Below are 20,877 nucleotides of genomic sequence, written 5' to 3' on the forward strand. Positions count from 1 at the left end.
CCATAAAAAATAGTATTGGACTCCAATCTCCAACGACTTTGCCGTAGAAGGCATCTCAAGGATATTTTGAAAAAGTTCATTTAATTCCAAGGAAACCCTTTCGAATCCTGAATCCTGAATCCTGAATCCTGAATCCAGAATCCTGATGCGTTTCTTCTCTCCGAGTTCTTGCCTGGATTCCGGGACTGCAGGTGAGCCCTTTTATCCTATAGTTTTGGGATGCCCATGTTCGTTGGTCGCTATTCTTGTCAATCTATATTTTTTGTTCTAAGAAATGTTTTGGGGTCAGTGAGTTAGCTTCATAGCTTCATGACTGTCTAGGGTTTCTCATTTGGGGGTCTTCCAGGATATATCATGCGACCCACGCCTAATAGATTCCTTGTGAGTTCAGTAGAATGTTCTAAGCTCTGCAACTATTGCTTTCTTACTTGCCTATTCGAAACTTTCGGTTAAGTGGTAATTTGCAAAATTCCCTGCCATGACTAACCATATTTGTTCATCTTTGTCGTACTTTCTGTTCAGAACTTGGGTTCTGCCAACCCTTTAATGTAGGTTATGATTTTCCTTGGATTTCTTGCTCTGTGCTGTGTTTGGCTAACTTATTTATCCTGTTCAAAAATATATGCTTCCGGTCATTCTGGGAAGGTGCCTCTCTCTCTCTCTCTCCATTTAAATAACTATTTTGTTAAGAGCTGTTTTAGCTCCAGTTTTTTTATTACCCCAGAAGACCTGCTTATCTGGCTGTCTCTTGTGATTATTCAACATTTTTTCCTCGTACACATGAAAATATTTCTTCTTTATTTATCATTTTTTCCCTCTTTGCTTTATTTTTACTTGTTCTTTTCATGGATGCTATCCAATAGAATTGTATTCCTACTTTTTTCCCCTTTTCCTTATTGTATTGAAAATGCAGGAATGGAGGCAATTTCATTGAGGCACTTAATATGTTCAGCTCATTATAGCCTCCCAGTTAGATGGCACCCGGACAGTACTCTATGGGAGGGGTTCCCAGGAACCCGAGGTCGGGCAAGCAGAACCAGTAAGAGGGTTGATCAATCTCGCCTCATTCAATGTTCTAAACGATCTGATTTCAGGGGTTGGCTACCTCTCAACTTGGTTGCTGATATTTCTATTTCCAAATGCTTGATAAAACTGGCAGAAACATTCTTATTTCTTGAGTGTAAATTTAAATATGAAGAGCAACCTCAATTGACAAGCTAGTTGCATTTCATGTCAATCTAAGTGCTCTTTTTGGAGATAAACTGCGCTGAGATTGGAAGCTTGCAGTTACACTGCCAATAATTTAAGTTGAGTTTCTTGAACGTAATCTATTTTCCAAAACGGAGGTTACATTATCTTTACAGATTCAGACCTATGGATGGCTAAGCATGACCTGATTGATATCTTGCAATTGTGACTGCTATTTGTTTCACATGGTTTTGCATATGCTTCTTAACAATTTAAGGTTTGTAAAATTGTCATACTAAATGAAATATGATGAAATTTGAAGAAATTGGGTAAACACTATCTTCATATGAGTGTCTTAATTATATTACTAAATACTGACTCTAAAATCTAACTGAGTTATGGATATTCTTACATGTCATCCCATGAAATCACATCACAGACCTGTTAAATGTACTAATATGTACTAAACTTAAACCAATAGAATAAGCAATTCTTTATGCCCACTCCTCATCTGTGATAACATTTCCATTTATCAGTAAAAAGTACTTATAATGGCATTACAGGATATATAGAGAATCCGAATTTTTTTCGGTTCATTCAGCTGCTTCTTTTTTTCCCCTGCATGTGAAGTTATAATTGTCAAAATCACATATTTTATGTTTTCCTTATTGAATTACCTGAACTGTGTCTATGTCTTGCATGGATTAAGGATACCCATCAGGAATAGTGGCTGCATGCATTTGAAGAGGTGGGTCATTGGTTACATGGCCCATCCTCCAGACTAGAGACAATGTTCACTATGGTTAAGACAATGGAAGAGCTTGCCGTTGTGAGAATTTCTGTGTAGAAATGTTTTTTTGTGTTATTCTGTAGTATGTACAGTCCCTTCTGTCTTTTCAGGTTCTGAACCCATCTTTTCTATCAAAGTAATCATACTTAATAAGGTGGTCTTCAGATTTTCAGGGCTTTGCAAGACCCTTGCATCTTTTGCCAGCCACAGAAGCAAATATCTGCACAGAGTCTTCACTGGAGAAGTTGTCTACTACCTTTGGAGAGGATGAATCTCGATCGCTATACATGATTAAGTTGCATACCAGTCGTTCCTATGGCTCATGCCCAAGTGACTTAAGTGCTGGGATATTACTTTGTGTGATAGATGAAAATGGTGACTCAATATTACAAAGGATTCCTGTGAGTCCTTCAGAAGGTTCTCCTGGACAGACAGAGGAAATGGCCGGTCATAACCTGTTCTGCTTCCAAAGAGGTTCTGTTGACAATTTTATCTTTCAGGGACCTAATATAGGAAAAATTGAAGCTTTATGGGTCAGTCTTGAATCAGGTTAGTCTGATAACGAAAACCGTATGTCTAGTATTATATCTATTTCCTTGGCTTTGTTTAAGAATGTGTCATGGGCATATACAAGCATCGTAAATACGGCTACTCATTAACAAGGTCAACACTGCCCTGCACATTTTCACAAATCTTCAAATCATTGGTTCACTCTGATCTTGAGGAACCCAGATTTTTCTGACTATGTGATGTGGATCAGTTAAACCCTGCTGCTCAGCTGATGCCTCAAATCATTTTGTATTCCGATGATTGTATTAAACAGCCCAAGCAACATATTTCTGATACAATCCCATGACTAGCAATCCCATGACTAGCATAGATTTTGAACATCTGCCCTGGCCTGTGATTGCTTCAAGTATATTTCCATATATGTGTTGCAAATGTGATCAACATGTTTATGCTGCAAGCATGTGTTGGCGGAAACCCAATCACACAGTGGAAGAGATCGGATTGGGATCTCTTGCATTTGAAATAAACCAGGTTTGATGGACATACATATCCAACAGCATGAAATGAAAATATGCTTGACGTATTCATTTGCCTTTTCTTTTTTTTTTTTTTTCTTTTTTTTTTTGGGGGGGGGGGTGGGGTTGGGTTAGAAGACAAATGCATTTAACTTGTATATTTATATTTCTCACCTTTAACATATGATCAGGTCGCTGGAGATTAGGAGGTTTGAGCTTGATAGTTGTCTGTGGATGCCAACCCCCATTAAAAGAAGATGGGAAAATGATCCACTACATTGGCCTTCAGTACAATTTTGAAGCTGAGGATATCCTGCTTGGAGAGGGTGGGGACATGTCCGTGGCTGAACTAAGACCTCATCTTGTTACTGAGTTGCATGGAGCTGACCTTTTAACCTTCTTGAACACGCAAAGTGACCAGTCAACTTTACTCTCAAGCCTTGAAATATCAAGTGAGGAAAGTATGAGGGAGTATTCAGATCTGAAGTTCTCCTTGCTACTCTATGACACCATGCTCATATTTGCTGGAACATCAATTGCATCCATCTCAGCTGGAGATAGAGCTGCTTTGGCTTTCTTGATTGGTGGGCTTGGTGGCTTCATTTATCTAATTTTGTTGCAAAGGTCAGTTGATGGATTACCAGCTCCAGCATCAATTTCTTTGAGAAGGGAGGGAGAGAATCTTAATAATCTCTTTAGAGATGTGAAGGGTCCCATATCAACTCTGGCACTGGCATTAGCCTTTGCTGTTGCAGCAGTGAAGTATAAGTGGGGGGATGCAGCTGTGGTGTTGACACCAAAAGAACTCATGATTGGGATGATGGGATTCCTGGCATGTAAGATTGCTGTTGTGTTGGCAGCCTTCAAACCCATGCCAATGAGCATTGAGGAAAACAATGACTCCTAAAATCATATAGTAAGTTGGCAGGGTTGGGGAGTGAAGGTAGGAGAGAACCTGAGAAGGAAATGTACTCGTACCTGCACGTACAAAAAAAAAAAAAATCCTTGTAAAACAATAGAGAAAGATTCCATTTTTTTTTTTTAATTTGTATTCCTTGCATATAAACTTGATTTTGCATTTGTCATTTCTCAATTCTAAACTCAAAGGGTAAGAACATACTTAGAAAATTGTTTTGGATAGGTGGCAATGAGTCAATGACTAAGACAATATTAATTAGGAAAAACATAATTAACTGCTTAAACAAAACACATTTCTTGAACATGACGAAAACAAACACAACTTGATTAGGATATTCAACAAGTTAAAATCATGAGTTTGCCGGGAGTCGAACCCGGGTCTATTGCTTGGAAGGCAATTGTCCTAACCGTTGGACTACAAACGCTTGATTGCATACATTAATTGATACTGCAAGTTGATATACATCTATACACTAACTCAGTTACAACCAACAACTAAACCATGGATTACAGCCCCTTGGCAATGAGCAACAAGGTTTTAAAACTTGGGACCGCTCTCAACCTAAACCAGTTTGGATCGATAGTTTTACCCTTATTTAAAAGAAGAAAAAAAAGGTATTGCGGACTATTTTACATTTATACCTTAACAGTGGATCTGTATCAAATTAGGAAAAATCATGGATCAGTCTCGATCGACATCAATCCAATTTTTTAAGGGTAAAAGGTCGCAGTACTGGAGCGCTGAGAATATATAAGAGCTACACTCTTTCAGCCGCTGATTTTGTATCTTGTACACTTTTTTTTTTTTTTGATGAGATGAAGTATACTATTAAAATAATTAAATTGCCAAAACTTAATGACAGTAATGATGAGCCTCTATACACTCAAAATATCTTGTACAGCTTCTCGCCGGCCATCACCGTATCTTTCTCAGCGGCCATGGAAGGTTTCAGTGACGCCAGGAGCAGCGAAAGACTGGCGGAGGGTGACGTTGGCGACGATGCCGGAACCGCTGAGGACGCAGAGCTTGATGCTACGGCGACGGATGAAGCTGGCAAGGGAATCGAGAACGTCGATTCCTCAGCGGACTTCGAGGACATAAGGGCTCATGGCGGTGGAATCTAAGGTGTCACGGGTGATGATGACCGGTGGCTTGGGCTTATTCTTAGAGCCAGGTGGTCGGCCTCTTGGTCGCCTCACCACTTTGATGGTGGCTCCGTCTCATTTGGTGGTGGTGGCTTCAGAAGGGCTGTAGGCAGAGATGGGTGATTCCACAACAGCATAAGCGGAATGGAGAAGCCGGTGAATAAGCCAGTATTATAAAACCCCAACTATTCTCTATATGCGACGGCAATGAAGACGAAGAAGAGGAAGATGGGCCGGAGAGACGCTGAGATGGGGAGGTGGAGAGGGACAGAGAGGGCAGGGTGTGGGGCTTGGTCCCCGGCGCCGGCAATGGTGGAGACAAAGAGGAGCTGCAGATAACGGGGGTAAGAGAGAGAATAGGTAATATTAATAGAGGGTTAGGATTTCTGTAAATTAAATCAACGGTTTATATTCATTAGAGTGCTGTTAATTTCTGACCGCTTAAGCACTGCTACCACTCACCCATTTTTTAAACCATGATAACAAAGAAGACTCCCATGACTCTTAGATACATCCACAAAAGAGAAGTGCTAGCATGTTTCCTTACAAAACCCTCTACTTACACTCGTGAGACTGGAAATTTTAATTTCCAATTTTAGAAACAATGTAATTCCACGTTGGAGGGATGGCCTTGGTTCTTGGGCCACGGGGTACTTTGGACAGGACGACAGGAAGTTTGTTCTGAACATTGGCAGCATCAAGGGAAGATTTATCAGGATCAAAATCCTCTGTTTTTTTCATTCATGTTTTTTCTTGTTTTGCTATCTGCAGAACGCGACACGTGGACAATAAGAAGACCAACGGTCAAGATTAGGTGAGGATTATTACATCCGATGCGTTGGTCTTAAAGTTGTCCATGTGTCGCGTTTTGCAAGTAGTAAAACAAGGAAAAATAGGGATGAGAAAAATTATTTTCCGATTTATCATCCCTTCTCCTCAGGTCCTCTAGGCCTTGGGGGGGGGGGGGGGGGGGAGGAGGAGAGAGAGGGAGGTTGATTGAATGATTGAGGGGCCATCCTAAGCTCGGTCGGGCCTTGCCTTTTCTCACCAGAGAGGGAAGAGGTCCCATCTTCTCTTTCTCCATTGTAGGCTCCTCCTCCTTCAGTGGCTCCTTCTCCACCCCCTTTACTGGTAGCTCCTCCTTCTCTTCTGCCTGAGTGAAGGCCGAGGCACCGTGCAACTTGGCCTTGTCCGCGACCTCTGCAGCCTTCTTGACTGCTAGCTCATCCACCGTTGCTTTCCCACCGCGGTGGCAGCGGCAGAAAGTTTCTTCTGAGGAACGGCTTAGACCAGTCACACTTGAAGGGTTTCCCTAGCATGGCCACGAAGAAGAACAGGCTCTTCCACTTCTTTACTAAAGTGGGCATGTATGTAAAGAATTTAATGATGCCATCAGATTTCTTCTAGTCCCGACGGGTGAAATAGTGCCACCTGAAGACATGCTTCTTCAAAATAAAGAAGTGCCATAAGGCACCAAGGATCACGCATTCACGCCTCGCCCAATCAGACATAAATGTCCGGCGACTGTTTTCGCACGTGAATGTATGTGAACAAGCTAGTTCATGACATTTTTTTCTCTTTCCTCGTTTAATAAATATCATATCCATTAGATCAGGGATGTTTATGTACATTCACTTACGTGAAAATTCTTGGGAAAATTACCTGATTACCCAGTATTGGGTTTGGTTTTACCGAAATACCCACGATGGGTTTCACTCAACATATATACCCAAAACCAGTTTGCGTATTACCGAAATACCCAAAACAGTGGAAGCCGTACGCCAGAATTCGTATCCCTACGCATTGCACTCGATTCATGCTCCAATCGGTGAAAAAAATTCCGATTTTGTTTCTAATCGTCTTCTACACTCGATTCTTTAAAGTCCGATGATCCGATCGCGTCTTGAGGGCTTAAGTTTCTGTTCGGTCCATGTATTTCCGAAAGGGGAAAGAATGGCGATGGTGATTTCAGTTGTTCGGAGTCTTCGGACTATGGATTTCCGAGAGGAGGGAGACTTGTTGCTGGTTTCAGGAGATTTAGGGCTTAAATAGAATGGAGGGAGAAGCACGGCGGGAGAAGGACTCGAGGGAGAAGAATCCGTGACTCACCCATCGACTTCTCATTCACACACAGAGAGAGACAGAGGAGGGGAGAGAATTGGTGTTGCGTGAGTGCTCTCCTCCAGTTTACGATTCTGAAGTTTCTTCTCTTGGAACCGTTTGTTGTTCCTGTCGCTTCTTCTGGTGCTGCTCCGGCTCCGGCTCCGGCTCCGGTCCATCTCCATGGGAGAAAGACAAAGGAGGGGAGACAACTTAGACCCACGATATCGTTCATCTTCTTCGGGTTGGATGTTCATCTGAGGTGAACAAAGATTTTGTTTTCAGCCTATTTTCCATGTCATACGTTTTTTGTTTTTGTAATCTGTGTGTTCTTTTTTCTTTTTTTTTCTCACTTCACAGAGAATCGAAAGAATCCCATTCCCATGTTTGTTCGTGGGTCTGCGTGAGTGCTCTGTTGGGATCAACAAACCTTACCATCGGTCATCTTCTTCCCATAACTTGAGGTAAGCAATGATCTTTTGATGTTTCAGTTTTCCATGTCTTACACCTAAGTTTGTTTTTGTAATCTGTGTTCTTTTAATTTTTTTTTTCCCACTACACAGAGAATGGAACGAATCCCATTCCCATGTTGGTTCGTTCGAACCTCTTACTATTCCTTTGAGAATGGGAGTCACATTTCTGATATTGGTTCATAGCATTTTCATTCTTGTTCTCTTTTATTCGATGAATTCACAGAAACTTATATCTTGATCTTTGTACCGTACATGGGTCTTTCGTTATTATTATTATTTTTTTTATTATTATTATGAACGGCACGTTCAATTGTTCAAACTAAAAAAATAGAGTACATAGTTATGGTTCATTGTAGTGTTGGTGACTAGTAGCCTAGTAGGTGTTTGATGTAATGCCTCAATGGAATCAAGGGAATTACAACATGCTCTATGGTTTCTGGAAATGGTTTAAGATCTTATATGAAACAGTTTGGAATGGTTAACCGATGGTTTAATAGTTGAGGAACAATGATGAGATTAGATTTTCTTGTTAAACTAAAACTGGAGTTTGATAGTAGAAAATTTCAATTTCATAAGAAAATTGTGGCGGGTCAGGAATTTATGGTTTAAAATAGGATGGAAATCCAGCCTGCTGGTTTGTGCCATCAAATCATCTGGAAGAAAGTGATCCATTTGAAACTGCTGTGGAAGAAGCTGCTGTGGATGAAAACATAGTGGATGAAACTGCTGTGGAAGAGATGACAGCTGCATTTCAAAGTGCGATGCCCCCTGTCCAAGATGCTCCTGCGCCTGTTGCGGAACCTGTTGGAGAGCCTCCGAAGCAGACTTATGCCTCTATTGTATGCTACACTCTGCTAATTGCAGTTCCTTTTGCTAAATGTGTTTCTGTTTGTGTGCATGTTTATCTTTCTGACTTTATTCTGTCCTCCTGGTGTTTTTATTATACTTGATAGTTGCGGGTTGCAAGAGGTCAATCTGCATCATCAGTAGCTCCTCAGGCATCTTTAAACAAGGGTGTGGCACCTACTTCAGAATGGAATTCTGCAGGATGGCCTAATCCTTCACAGTCATACCCTTCTTCCGTAAGCGTTCCTGAAAAGTCTGGTGCAGGATGGTCTAACCCTTCACAGTCCTACCCTTCATCAATAAATGTTTCTGACAAGTTTGGTGGTGAAGCAACGGATGAAGTCACAGCCATAGATGAAGAAGGTTATTTGCCCCTCTTCTATACCGTTCATATATTCTATGTGTTGGGACATTATTTCAGGGAATAAAACATCATTGAGAAGTCCTTGAATTGCATAGGATATGACTAAATTGTTGTTGTCCATTCAGTGTTGTTTTAGGAATTTTGTGCTGGTGCAGCATATTATAACTTATACCCTTCCCTTATATGATAAGTTTAATTTATATAACTTATAGAATTTTTATTTGTAGAGATTATATAATTCACAGGGATTATGTGTATATGTTTAAGTTACGAAAAATGGCACCATGGGCTTAATCTTGACAAAGCCTTGGATTTTTTTTCCCTTTTCATCTTTAATTGGATGTTCACTATAAATATGGATCCATATTTATCCACTTTGTATTTGACCCATTGAAAGCCGTATTGATGGGCAATCTAATGTTTTGGTCGTTACTGTTTCTTTCCTTTATATTTCAAAATTTGTGGAATAGCACAAGTCCTTTTTTTTATTGTAAAAAAATTAATGTTATTGCTTTCAAATAACTAGAGTTATATTTTCTTTTTCTTTGAGTGTTTTGGAATCCTCATTTCTTTGTAGGAAAGTCGGGATTGTTGCAATTTGCTTCATATGTCAAATTATAGGTACTATTTCCTGTGGTTATATTTAAGTCTAATATTTCCAATATTTCATTAAAATTTTCAGTTGATCCAAATTTGTCGAAACGGTTCTGGAATTCCTGTTGAATTGGTGTTTCGTCATTAATAGGATTCTTCTAAATGTCATTTGACATGTGGCAATTGCCTTTAAAATTTCATATTGCTTTCTCTTTTCATTTGTAGACTTTAAAAAAATAAGCAAAATATTTACTAATTATATTTAAAATTTACACACCTTCCAAAAAATTAAATGAAACGAATGCATCATATTTTTTTTTTGGGGGGATTCATTTGTGAACCTTCTCAGGTGAAGTGAGATCTGTCTATGTGAGGAACTTGCCCACTACCATTTCTTCGTTTGAGATTGAGCAGGAGTTTAAGAACTTTGGCAGAATCAAACCTGAGGGTGTGGCCATCAGACACCGCAAGGTCCTTTCTCTTTGCTTCTCTTTCTATGGAATGCCTCCATTTGAAGATTGAAAGTTATGGAATTGATGTCTACCCATGTGCGAATATATGCAGGAATTTGGTGTTTGCTATGCATTTGTTGAATTCGAAGATGCCCATGGTGTTCAAAATGCGATTCAGGTTAGCAACTTCTCCTAAAGAAGCTGTTATTAGTCAGTTTATATTTTAAGTTCTTCTGTACAATCTTAAATTCCCTAGTGGAAATATTTTACTCTTCCGATAACATTTACTTTTGTGTCAGCTACTGTCTTTTGGATCCATTATTAATACATTGGATTTGAGTTGAGTTTTTAGTTGCTTCTTCCTTTGCCAAGTGAAAAGAATCTGTCCTATGTCATGCTTATTTATTCTGTAGTCAAACACGCAACTCGACTTAGCCTTTTCCGAACTTAATGGGATTGACTACATGAATTTTGTTCCGCCATTTTTTCTGGAGTTAAGATCTGGCGTGATCTAATTTTATATTTCATGGGTGTATTTCCATAATGTTAGCCTTATTTGGCTCTGGTTTTCTGTAGGCATCTCCAATACAGCTTGCTGGGAGGCAAGTACACATTGAGGAGCGGAGAGCAAACAGCAGTAGCACATCTCGAGGAGGAAGTATGTTTCATTGCACTACCCTAACTTTACCTTAGTAAAGCTATGATGACTTGTGGAAGGATGAACCTTCATCCTTAATGCTTTGATCACCGACTTCATCCTTAGTGATTGGATCACTGACTTCTGATGAATATGAAGTCTGGGTTATGCAAGCCACAGGGATCCCAAATACCCCCCCCCCTTTTCCCCTCTCACTAATATATTTGAAGTAATGCATCTATAGCTTACTTTCTTGAAGTTATTTGATCTCATCACTATACACTGTTAGACCACCATTGGTTCTGCCTAAGGAATGCTGCTTTCTGGTATTCATGTTATTAGAATGCTTGGATGGAGTTTTCATGTAGGACTAGGTCAAAGATAACCAAACCTACAGTACGATCGTAGGTACTAGCTAGCAGTAGGTTAATATGAGATTCAGCAATGCAGTAACATTAAAAATTTAAAAGAAAATAAAACATAGAAGAAGATGGATAGATTCGGGTTGAGCCTCTGAACCATCCCTGGGCCTCTCACCTGCTCATAGGGTCTCTCACCTCGCACTCCATCTCGCAGCCATTACAATGGTTTCAATACGCAAGGAAGCAATTGTCTTGAACTCAATCTACTCCACTCAAGTTGTCATGAGCCCACCAATTCTGGGTAAATACCTGCTCATTAGTCTTTACCGCAATGAGTAAATCAATCCTAGATTATCTCTTTACTTCTGTCCTGAATTATCTCCTTCTGCGAGCTGGCTTGGGATCTTCTAGAAGTCCACAATCGAAAGCAACCCGACATCCAAAAACGGTTGGCACTGGATCCACAGGCAAGGCTGGAAACATCTTCCTTCAATTGGTAAACCGATGGCTAATACCTTCCCTAAACAAAGCTGATTGCTATTCACTAAATCTGGAACAATATTCTGGAGAGTATCATCCTCCAATTAAGGCTGGTCAATCAGGGTATGAACATGGACAGATTGGTGTTGAATATTTCTCTCAACCACCATCGATCTACATCAAGTTTAGCCTCAAAGAAATGTTTTTTGTTATTCCGTGAGGCAGGGACCTCTTTGTGACAACTTTTCATAGATATTTTTTGTAGAACATTCACTGTACTTGTCGGCAGGAGAAAAATTGATATATCAGACGTAATATTTTGTCTAAAGTAGCTGCTGAGAAATTTCTGCTGTTTTCCAATTCTTTGTTGCCAGTAGTAGTTGTTACTGTTGATATATACTGAGCTGAGTAATTCTTGTTCAACAATTTTAACAGTAATCTGCAATGGATAAAGTATAAGAGAAGGAAGAGGAACAGAAGAAGAAAATATGAGAATATGGTGGAAGCGAGGAATTGACAGGGAGAAGAATTGCCCTACTCGATATCCCTCTCAATGTATATATGTTTCTGTTATAATAAGAGAACTACAGGAATAACCTCACTCAAACAAGTTCAGAATATTATAGCTTAAGCCCTATGGCACCAATAACCATATATCTCATCATTAAAAAAAAAAAAAAAAAAAAAAAAAGAAAGAAAAACTATATATCTCAATGAACGATCATACCAAGATTAATTAAAAAAAGAAAAGAAACAGGACTACTGAGACTGGTCATAATACTGGCAATTTCAGCCTTCGACCTAATTGTGTGGTTGCTGTCAACTCTCCTCTGTGACCTTTTATCAATGAGTACCTCTTCTGGTCACCTTCAATTCTTTTCTACAATCAATGAGTACCTCATCTGGTCACCCTACTTTCTGCAGGCTCGTACTCCCCCACCGCCACCGCCGGCCCAACCCACCCCCCCCCTACACAAAAATGAAACTCAAAATTATTGGTTGTCTTGGAGTGTCTATTGCTTCCTAGGTATATAATTGAGCAAATGCTAGATTTTACTCTGCAATAATTAAGCTTATTTCAGATATGACCAGAGTGAAATTAGTTTTAAAATGAGTTGTGCTATTTTACGGAAATTCTATTTTCTCATTTGGATGTTAATCTATTTATCGAGAATGTTCTCAAGTTCTGAGTGCAGTTTAGTGTTAGAACATCTTTTTCCTCTCATTGGCTTTACTTATTTAGTTGTTGAATTCTCTTAACAGTCTACTGGCATTTGAATTGTTTCGACAGGAAGGGGTAGAGGGAGGAGCAGCTATCAGACAGATGCCCCAAGGTGGCGTTTTGGTGGTCGTAGTGTTGGCAGGGGAAACGGCCAAGATGGTGCTGAGAGGGACTATAACAACAGACCTCGAGGGAATGGTTTCTACCAGAGGGGTACAAGACCAGTATCAAGGAATGGGCAGAACCCATCAGAGCCTATGAATTAGTTTTCCTAAGTGGGGAGAGGTGGTTTTCTCATAGATAACATTCCTGTCATGGTTTTAGAAGAAAAAAAAATGTTGATATTCCTGTGAGTCTCATTTTGAAATTTAATTAGTTGAGGTGTCAAGTGGAAGCGCCACTGATTTTTGAGTGTGGGCATTTTATTCCCCAATGTTTTTTTCCCCCATTGATGTTTCAATTGGATAAGAGGGAAGGTAAGCATGTTTCATATAAATTTTCTCCAGTGAAATATGTCGTCTGCTTTTTCCCTTTTCTGGGTTTGGATTAGTTTTCTCATCATAAAAAGGGTCAATGAGGGATGGATTCAATTTCTCTTTCGTAGAGTGGCAGATACCAATTAAAATAATTAGAAATATGGTAATGAAAGGTCGGGGTTGAGCTTCATGTTCATAACCGCGTCAAGCTTTACATTACTGTGGCCTTGATGATGAGAGTTGTGGAACTGTGTAATTTGGTGTCATTATATGATTGAGAAAGTTCCCAAGAGACTTCAGCAGAAGGTTGAGGACTAAAAGGATGTGCATCATAGGCATCAACTTTTGGGTGATACCCATAAAATTTGCATGGTCCTTGGTAGCATGGTTAGGCTGATAGTCTTTTTGCCAAAACGATCAAAAGTTGGGCATTGAGAGAAGAGGAACTGTCCTTGAAGAACCTAAGGAAACTCTAATTGGATGTAATTGGATCCACACCTTATTGCGGAAAATCTTGGGGTCTACTGTTCACAAAATTTGAGTGCCATATGACAGATAGAGAAAAGTTTGGCCCACATCTCCAAGTTTTCCATGGGTCCCATAGCACTTGGAGGGGTGGGGGAATTATAAGAGTAGAAAAGAAAAGAACAGAAAAGAAAATATTTTAAATTCCCATGAGGAAATTGTAAATTCATGGCCAAATGCCCCCACAGAAATTAAAATTTAGAGTACTTCCTTTCCCTTAAATACACCAAAAGGTATTAAAGAGAACTTTCTTTTGTTTCAAAAGAAATCATGGACTTGAAATTTCCAATACTGTAATTCCATCCCAGAGAGTTTTTGAGTTTCTCTATCAATTTATGCCAGAATCAAGCACTTGCAAATTGGTAAGCTGGCACAGCAACAAGATCCTGTGGCAAGCTGCCTTCTTCATCCTCTGTTTCCCACAAGAAGCTAGCATATGCTGCAATCACATGGCTGCCAAGAAGAAGGGAAAAAAATTTCTTCAAATTTAGATTCAATACATTGTAAGACATGCTTGGTCATATAGAGAAGAATCAATCTAAAAACATATAAAACACACATACTTATCCTCAGGTGCAGCTTGGACTGCACGTTCAAAGTAACTTGAAGCTCGGTCCCAGTCATGGTGGAGCTCCCACAACAGTTCAGCATACTGTGACATGATCTCCCCATCTGTTGGATCTACTAGTATGGCACGCGAGTAGTATTCCTCAGCTCCTTGCGGGTCTCCTTTAGACTGTCGTAAAAACAGCGAAAATACTTCAGAAAGCAAGATTAGGGAGCACTGTGTAACAAATGACAAGGTCTCAACAACTTGAGTTCTAATCAATTATCCAAGGAATGATCATGTTTAATTTCCCTGCTTCTTGCACCAAAAAATAAAAAATAAAAAATAAAAAATTTCCCTGCTTCTAACATGTTCCCTACAGAGATTCACTGGGAATGAGGTGCACGACTCAATTGGAAACTCCAGTAGCTCTAAAAGATTTAAGCGATTTGATGACCCCTTCCATCTTGTCTATAACTTCAATATGAATTTTTGGATGGGATACTACAGAAAAGAAACAGCATACAGCAGATGGCTGGAGAGATGCGATTGTATCAGCTTTTGGCCAGGGACATCTCCTTTAATGAATCTGTTCCAACCCCCTACACCCAAGGGAAAGGACATACTCTTTCATTTAATCAAGTCTTCAGACTGCAAACTTGAAATGTTTGCCAACTGACAAGATTTTCTATGCTTCTGTAATATAGGACAATGGTGAAAGAAGGGATATTTTTTTTGCAGATAGGTGATGGATGAATCTACCTAATGAATAGATACATATAAATAGAACAGACGTGCAGTGATCTCCGCATTATACAGAGGTTTGTGAAACAGTATACTGTGAATTTGGCTCACAATCACCTATTACTGGATAATTTGCAGTACATGTTTGCAGTCCATGAAATTGGGACAGTAAGCACACCTGCAACTATTTCTGTAATCACCCAAAAATGGGTATCAGACCTTGCATGTAAGGGGATGTCTATTAACTTATGGCCCCCTTCTGAACTAAGCGTACAATCTGTGGCTCATCTGACCCTTAACCATGTTTTCAGATACCCAGATGACAAAATCACTCAAGGCACTAATTTCTACAATAGATCCACTATGAAAGGAACCTATGGAGTGCACCTATTCAATAGGTGGAGATACTTAGAACATTCAATTGAAAAATTGAAACCACCCACATGACAATTAACCTGTCAGGACTTTGAATTTGAATAATTTTCAGATCAAATCATACAGTTTACAGTTGATCTGTATGGAGAACATGAGCAGTTCTATAAAAAAACACTAATATAATTACTGCATGTCCATCAATTGCAAATGATAATTGATGAGAAGTAACAAGAAGTAAAAAGGGAAGAGAAATGAAAAAATAGATCAAACCTGATACAGAAACTGAGCAACTGGCCAGTAATTCTTGGGTTAGTTCAGAGAAAGGTAGATAAAGCCAATTGACCCATCTTCCCCAAATAGAGAGCGACATTCAGAGAAAGCCAGAAAGAGAGAGAGAGAGGAGGAGGAGAATACCAAATCCAATTTTGCAAAGTCGATGGGAGGGCAGGTGAACTAGAGAACTAATCCAAGCACTTTGATCGCCAGTGCTACATATCCATGAACATAGCATATGAGATTTGAGTTAAAAAACCTAAAAATAAACTTCACAACACAAAATAGAGAATGACAGATTCTGGTTTTAAAAACCTAACCTTACAACTCCGAATACCAAATCCAATTTTGCAGAGTTGGTGGAAGGGCAGTCGAACTAGAGAACAAACCGAAGCACTTCGATGGACACTGCTACATTTCCATGAACAGAGCATATGAGGTTTGAGTTAAAAACCTAAAAATTAGTGGTCATATCTTTTATGCATGACAAAAACAAATATTATATTACACGCAGATACAACAAATATATTACCTCACCCTTCCAGATCAACTCTGAAACGTGATTGGATTGATCATATAGAACAATGTCCGTACTTGATATATCTTTATCAATGGATGCTCCAATTGACAATACTGAATCATCTACAACATTACTAACCATGGCTTGCCCTCCAACGTCTCCACTATCAGTAGATTCATATTCACCCTGAAAGAGTTGTCTTGATCCAAGCATTCGATTGAAACTTCTGTAACAACACAACTTCGAGACTCTGTAGTAAGAAAAATTGATTGTCCAATGGCCAACTCACTTCTCTCACATATCCCTGCCACTTCATCAGATCGGTTTGCACTGATATCAACTACAGAGTGGGAATTGACAGTAGCACCAAAGGTAAAACCATCCAAATTATGACACTCTGAAAACTCAGGTCCTGAAATCTCGATCTCAGATTTAATGGATCCAGTTAGATCCAAAGTATTTTGAGGTGAATTTTGAGGGGCACTTGGAGTTTGTTCAGATACTAAAACTGAAACAGCAGAAATAGAAGGTGAATGCACTTCTGAAATCTCAATCTCAGATTTAATGGATCCAGTTAGATCCCCAATACTTTGAGGTGAACTTGGAGTTTGTTCAGATGCTGAAACTGAAACAGCAGATTTGGAAGGCGAATGCACTTCTTTCTTAATGCACTTCCGTTTGGCCGTTACTTTTTTCAGCTTTAATTTCCAACTGCTGAGACTTTCCTCCAGGTCAGATTCATCTTCCTTCAGTTCCAATTTTGCATAATATTCACTTAGATGACAGCCTGGTTCTTTTTTCAGTTCAACAGATTTTGGAAGTTTCCTTTTCTTTGTTTTGCATCTGTCCTTAAGCTGTCTTAATGTCATTTCACTAAAGCAAAGATCATCCATGTCACCTTTTCTTATGGCATCACAAGCATCCTTGCCTAAATGACACAGTTCAGGGTCAGTTTTGATAACATCTGCCATCTGTGAGAAGAACCGGCCTGTCAATCTTGACCCCACCACAACCAAATGGCGAACTCATCAACCCCCTTCCTTGCTGCTGAAATGTTGTGCAGGAACCTAGATTTTTGGTATCTTCAGATTCATATATAGCCTCTATTGTTTTGAACCTCAGGGCTGGTCTTCCATGAGAATCTACATTGATGATTTTCTCCACCATACCATTCTTAATTGCCCCAATAAAAATGCAAATGGCTGAAGCTCCTTAATTCCATTGGTTAAAGTTGCAATCTACTCTCTGTGTCTATCTTGTGGAGACAAAATAGAGAAACTTGTAAAATTGGACAGGATAGTTGGACCTACAGCAATAAAGTGATTTTACTTGATGAGAATCAGATGCATTATACTATATTTAACAAAAAAAAAAAATGGCACTCAAGAACATTATTGTAAAATAAAAATGTCAACATCTAACCACCTTCGAAACAAAATAATTAATTGGCAATGGTAGAGATTGCTCACCTCAGATGAACATCCAACCCGAAGAAGATGAACGATGTCGTGGGTCTGAGTTGTCTCCCCTCCTTTGTCTTTCTCCCATGGAGATGGAGCAGAGCCGGAGCCGGAGCCGGAGCCGGAGCAGCACCAGAAGAAGCGACAGGAACAACAAACGGTTCCAAGAGAAGAAACTTCAGAATCGTTCCAACTGAATGGCGACCAGAGAACGCAGCACCGGTTCTCTCCCCTCCTCTGTCTCTCTCTGTGTGTGAATGAGAAGTCGATGGGTGAGTCACGGATTCTTCTCCCTCGAGTCCTTCTCCCGCCGTGCTTCTCCCTCCATTCTATTTAAGCCCTAAATCTCCTGAAACCAGCTACAAATCTCCCTCCTCTCGGAAATCCATAGTCCGAAGACTCCGAACAACTGAAATCACCATCGCCATTCTTTCCCCTTTCGGAAATACATGGACCGAACAGAAACTTAAGCCCTCAAGACGCGATCGGATCATCGGACTTTAAAGAATCGATTGTAGAAGACGATTAGAAACAAAATCGGAATTTTTTTCACCGATTGGAACATGAATCGAGTGCAATGCGTAGGGATACGAATTCTGACGTACGGCTTCCACTGTTTTGGGTATTTCGGTAATACGCAAACTGGTTTTGGGTATATATGTTGAGTGAAACCCATCGTGGGTATTTCGGTAAAACCAAACCCAATACTGGGTAATCAGGTAATTTTCCCAAAATTCTTTTTTCCAACGTTAATACATCAAATCTCAAGAGGATCCTCCGGAAGTCTGGCATCAACTGACCGGGTGCCATACCCAGTGATCCAGTGCTTCACAGACAAGGCCAGGCACCGTGATTCTGAGGTAGTTCTAAAGGTTGCCTCGTATAGGGACACCTCATCCTCGTTAGAGTCCGTTGATTCCCTCTTGTTGGGCCCACATCATGGCGTCCTCAGGAATCCCGTATTTTTTATGATGCCAATTAGGGCACTCACTGATCGAGAGAGCTCCCAAAATTTTACTGGCGGCAAGACACGACCCAAAGGATGAGGCCGAGCCCTCGTCACCACCAACTTCTGAAGACTCGTTCTCATATGAGGTTGTACACTCGCTCGATGGTTCGTAGGCTCTTTATTCTCAAGATCGGGCCGAACCCTCTAAAAGACTCGGGCCAAATTACAACTAGGGAAGGAGGTTGGTCGACCATAACCTCGTCTAGGGATGGTTCAATCATTCGGGAATGACCACCCCCTCGCCTAGGAACGTATTGAAGCAAGTTCTCAAGAGAACACCGAGTATGAGTCATATCCCCTCGCCTAGGAACGTATTGAAGCAAGTTCTCAAGAGAACACCGAGTATGAGTCATACTTTAAATAAATAACTTACTCATTGATGAAGAGGATCTGAGCCGAAACTTTCTCTGCAAATAAGCCGAACCGATCACTCCTTCGATACGAGTCGAGCTTCAACGATCTCACCACAATTGAGTAATGAAGGATGGGGGTTCTCCTATTTATAGCCATAAGGTGGTGGAATTAAGGGCCAGGTTCATCCAAAAGAACGGCCACAATTAAGGGACGGTTGGCGCGGCCGGCGCACAGTAAAAGAGCTGTGCCATGTGTTTACCAAGGCTGAGCTTGTAGCTTGGATTCTCAAAGGCCGAACCTCCGGCTCAGGCTCTTGAGGACAAAATTCAAATTTTTTTTTCTTTAACGAATTATATCTACATCCTCAACTTGACTAGCCCGATAAACCCATACTAACCCCACAACCTATTTAAACCCATCAATCTTTCCAAGGGATGATGATTAAAGAAACACGGTATCAAACAATAGGCCAAATGACCTAACTACTACAATAAAGTCCATTCAAAGGATGGGCAAACATATTACCTATTTGGCTTTTATAGATGAGATGGTTATGAGTTATGACACATCTCAAAAGATCACAGCCCTAAGAAAATTCTGCGGAAAGATTCCAAAACCATATACAGGAACCGCTGAGACTAATTTGTTATCAATTAAACTTCTTCTTTTTCATAACCACCAATTTGGAAAGATGTAATCTTGACCCCAATGGTTATATAAATTCAGTCTAATCCAAAACATCATTTTCCAATCGGTGGCTGTTATCTACCTAGAAAAAAAAATGGTCTAATATTAAATTTTTTTTTTTAAATAAAAAAAAACATATGAATGAAAGAAGGTTACCCTCTAGTATGTATATACACAATAGATGCAGAAAGTTCACACTATCTTGCACTGAAGATGCTCACATGTATCCTTTCCTTAGTCACGTGGTGACAAGAGAGAAGATAGACAAATCATTTTCCCTCCTTCACCTATCCTAAAAATGATATCAACTGCTCATATACAAGCTAGCCACACTTTTCCTCCTACCCAATAAATGGATTCAGTGTATTACAACCATGGAAATCCCTTGTCTCTCTAATCTACATGAATGCGCTAACATTCATTAATGTATTGCATTTTACAAGAGAGAGAAACTCTATAACTAGTGTCAACTAATCTTTAATGGGTTTGTCATTTAAGTACTTGTTTGAGGAATAATTTACCAAAAAAAAAAAATATTTGAGGAATAATTATCCAAACAAGTCAACAAGGAACGAATACTTATCATAGATAAATTCAATGGGATTTTTTTTTCTATTAAATATTATTGTATGGAAAAATAAGAAACCATTATATTAACATGTTAGAGCAAACACCAAGAAAATACGAAAATAAACAGACAATAAATCCTCACTACACTGATATTCAACGAATGTCACACACCGATGTGGTGTGCTACATCCTTAGGCAAAGAAGAAGATGTTTCAGTATGCAAAAAAGAGAATACACCCAAGCATCGGCGAGAAAACTCGCCCTGAAACCCTAATTCAAAAAACCCCCAAAATACAATGACTTTCTCAAGAAGACAACAACACATTATATACTCCAAATCGCAGTCAATCTGGTCAAACCAAGAACCCCCCCCCCCATAAAAGATCAGTGTTGGGTTCCTCTGCTTTCATCATAGATCTCAGAAAACTTCTTATTTGAGTAGCCACTAAAATATGTCGGAGTTGATCAATCTTCAAAACAGGTCAAGAATTCGAAACTAACTTAACATAACATTTACAAAACTAGAACAAACAAAAATTCAAAACAAAATGCAAAATCTTGTCGATTATCACGTCAATGATAAGTAACATATAAGGCATCATAAAACTTAAAATAACAAGAAAATCCTTTAGGATTGGATGCGGCTAAGTCGTGCCATAGTCATTCTTCTTAAGATTGTAGACACCCCATGGTATAAATTGGATTATTATAAATCTCACAAACCCTAACTAATGTAGATT

At 39.6% G+C, this 20,877-nt stretch overlaps 2 protein-coding genes, 1 long non-coding RNA gene and 1 other non-coding gene across 7 annotated transcripts; 2 read left to right on the plus strand and 2 right to left on the minus strand.

Moving 5' to 3' along the window:
- The first annotated feature begins 1 nt into the window (after nt 1).
- Nucleotides 2–4,088, plus strand: LOC122089282. 3 transcript variants are annotated; one of them, XM_042658880.1, is made up of 4 exons: nt 2–191; nt 914–1,096; nt 2,144–2,527; nt 3,195–4,088. In XM_042658880.1, exons 1-4 carry the CDS (start codon nt 146–148, stop codon nt 3,908–3,910), a joined length of 1,329 nt encoding a protein of 442 aa, XP_042514814.1. In that variant the 5' UTR covers nt 2–145; the 3' UTR covers nt 3,911–4,088. The 3 variants fall into 3 exon arrangements, with proteins under 3 accessions (XP_042514814.1, XP_042514816.1, XP_042514815.1); XM_042658882.1 differs by having other exon boundaries at nt 914–1,039; XM_042658881.1 differs by lacking the exon at nt 2–191 and adding an exon at nt 236–381.
- Nucleotides 4,089–4,274: 186 nt separating this feature from the next.
- Nucleotides 4,275–4,346, minus strand: TRNAG-UCC. The gene has a single exon. It is a non-coding gene; the product is annotated as a tRNA-Gly (tRNA).
- Nucleotides 4,347–7,020: 2,674 nt separating this feature from the next.
- Nucleotides 7,021–13,108, plus strand: LOC122088954 (nuclear transport factor 2-like). Its single transcript, XM_042658336.1, has 7 exons — nt 7,021–7,092; nt 8,255–8,479; nt 8,594–8,849; nt 9,794–9,915; nt 10,009–10,074; nt 10,473–10,554; nt 12,667–13,108. Exons 1-7 carry the CDS (start codon nt 7,021–7,023, stop codon nt 12,861–12,863), a joined length of 1,020 nt encoding a protein of 339 aa, XP_042514270.1. The 3' UTR covers nt 12,864–13,108.
- A 610-nt stretch (nt 13,109–13,718) lies between these two features.
- Nucleotides 13,719–18,233, minus strand: LOC122088844. 2 transcript variants are annotated; one of them, XR_006143169.1, is made up of 6 exons: nt 17,527–18,233; nt 16,070–17,363; nt 15,858–15,945; nt 15,535–15,752; nt 14,162–14,334; nt 13,719–14,051 (listed from the first exon to the last, which is right to left on the minus strand). It is a non-coding gene; the product is annotated as an uncharacterized LOC122088844 (long non-coding RNA). The 2 variants fall into 2 exon arrangements; XR_006143170.1 differs by having other exon boundaries at nt 15,679–15,752; nt 17,527–18,232.
- Between the last annotated feature and the right edge of the window lie 2,644 nt (nt 18,234–20,877).

This window comes from Macadamia integrifolia, chromosome 9 (assembly GCF_013358625.1).
Source record: "Macadamia integrifolia cultivar HAES 741 chromosome 9, SCU_Mint_v3, whole genome shotgun sequence".
Lineage (NCBI taxonomy): Eukaryota > Viridiplantae > Streptophyta > Magnoliopsida > Proteales > Proteaceae > Macadamia > Macadamia integrifolia.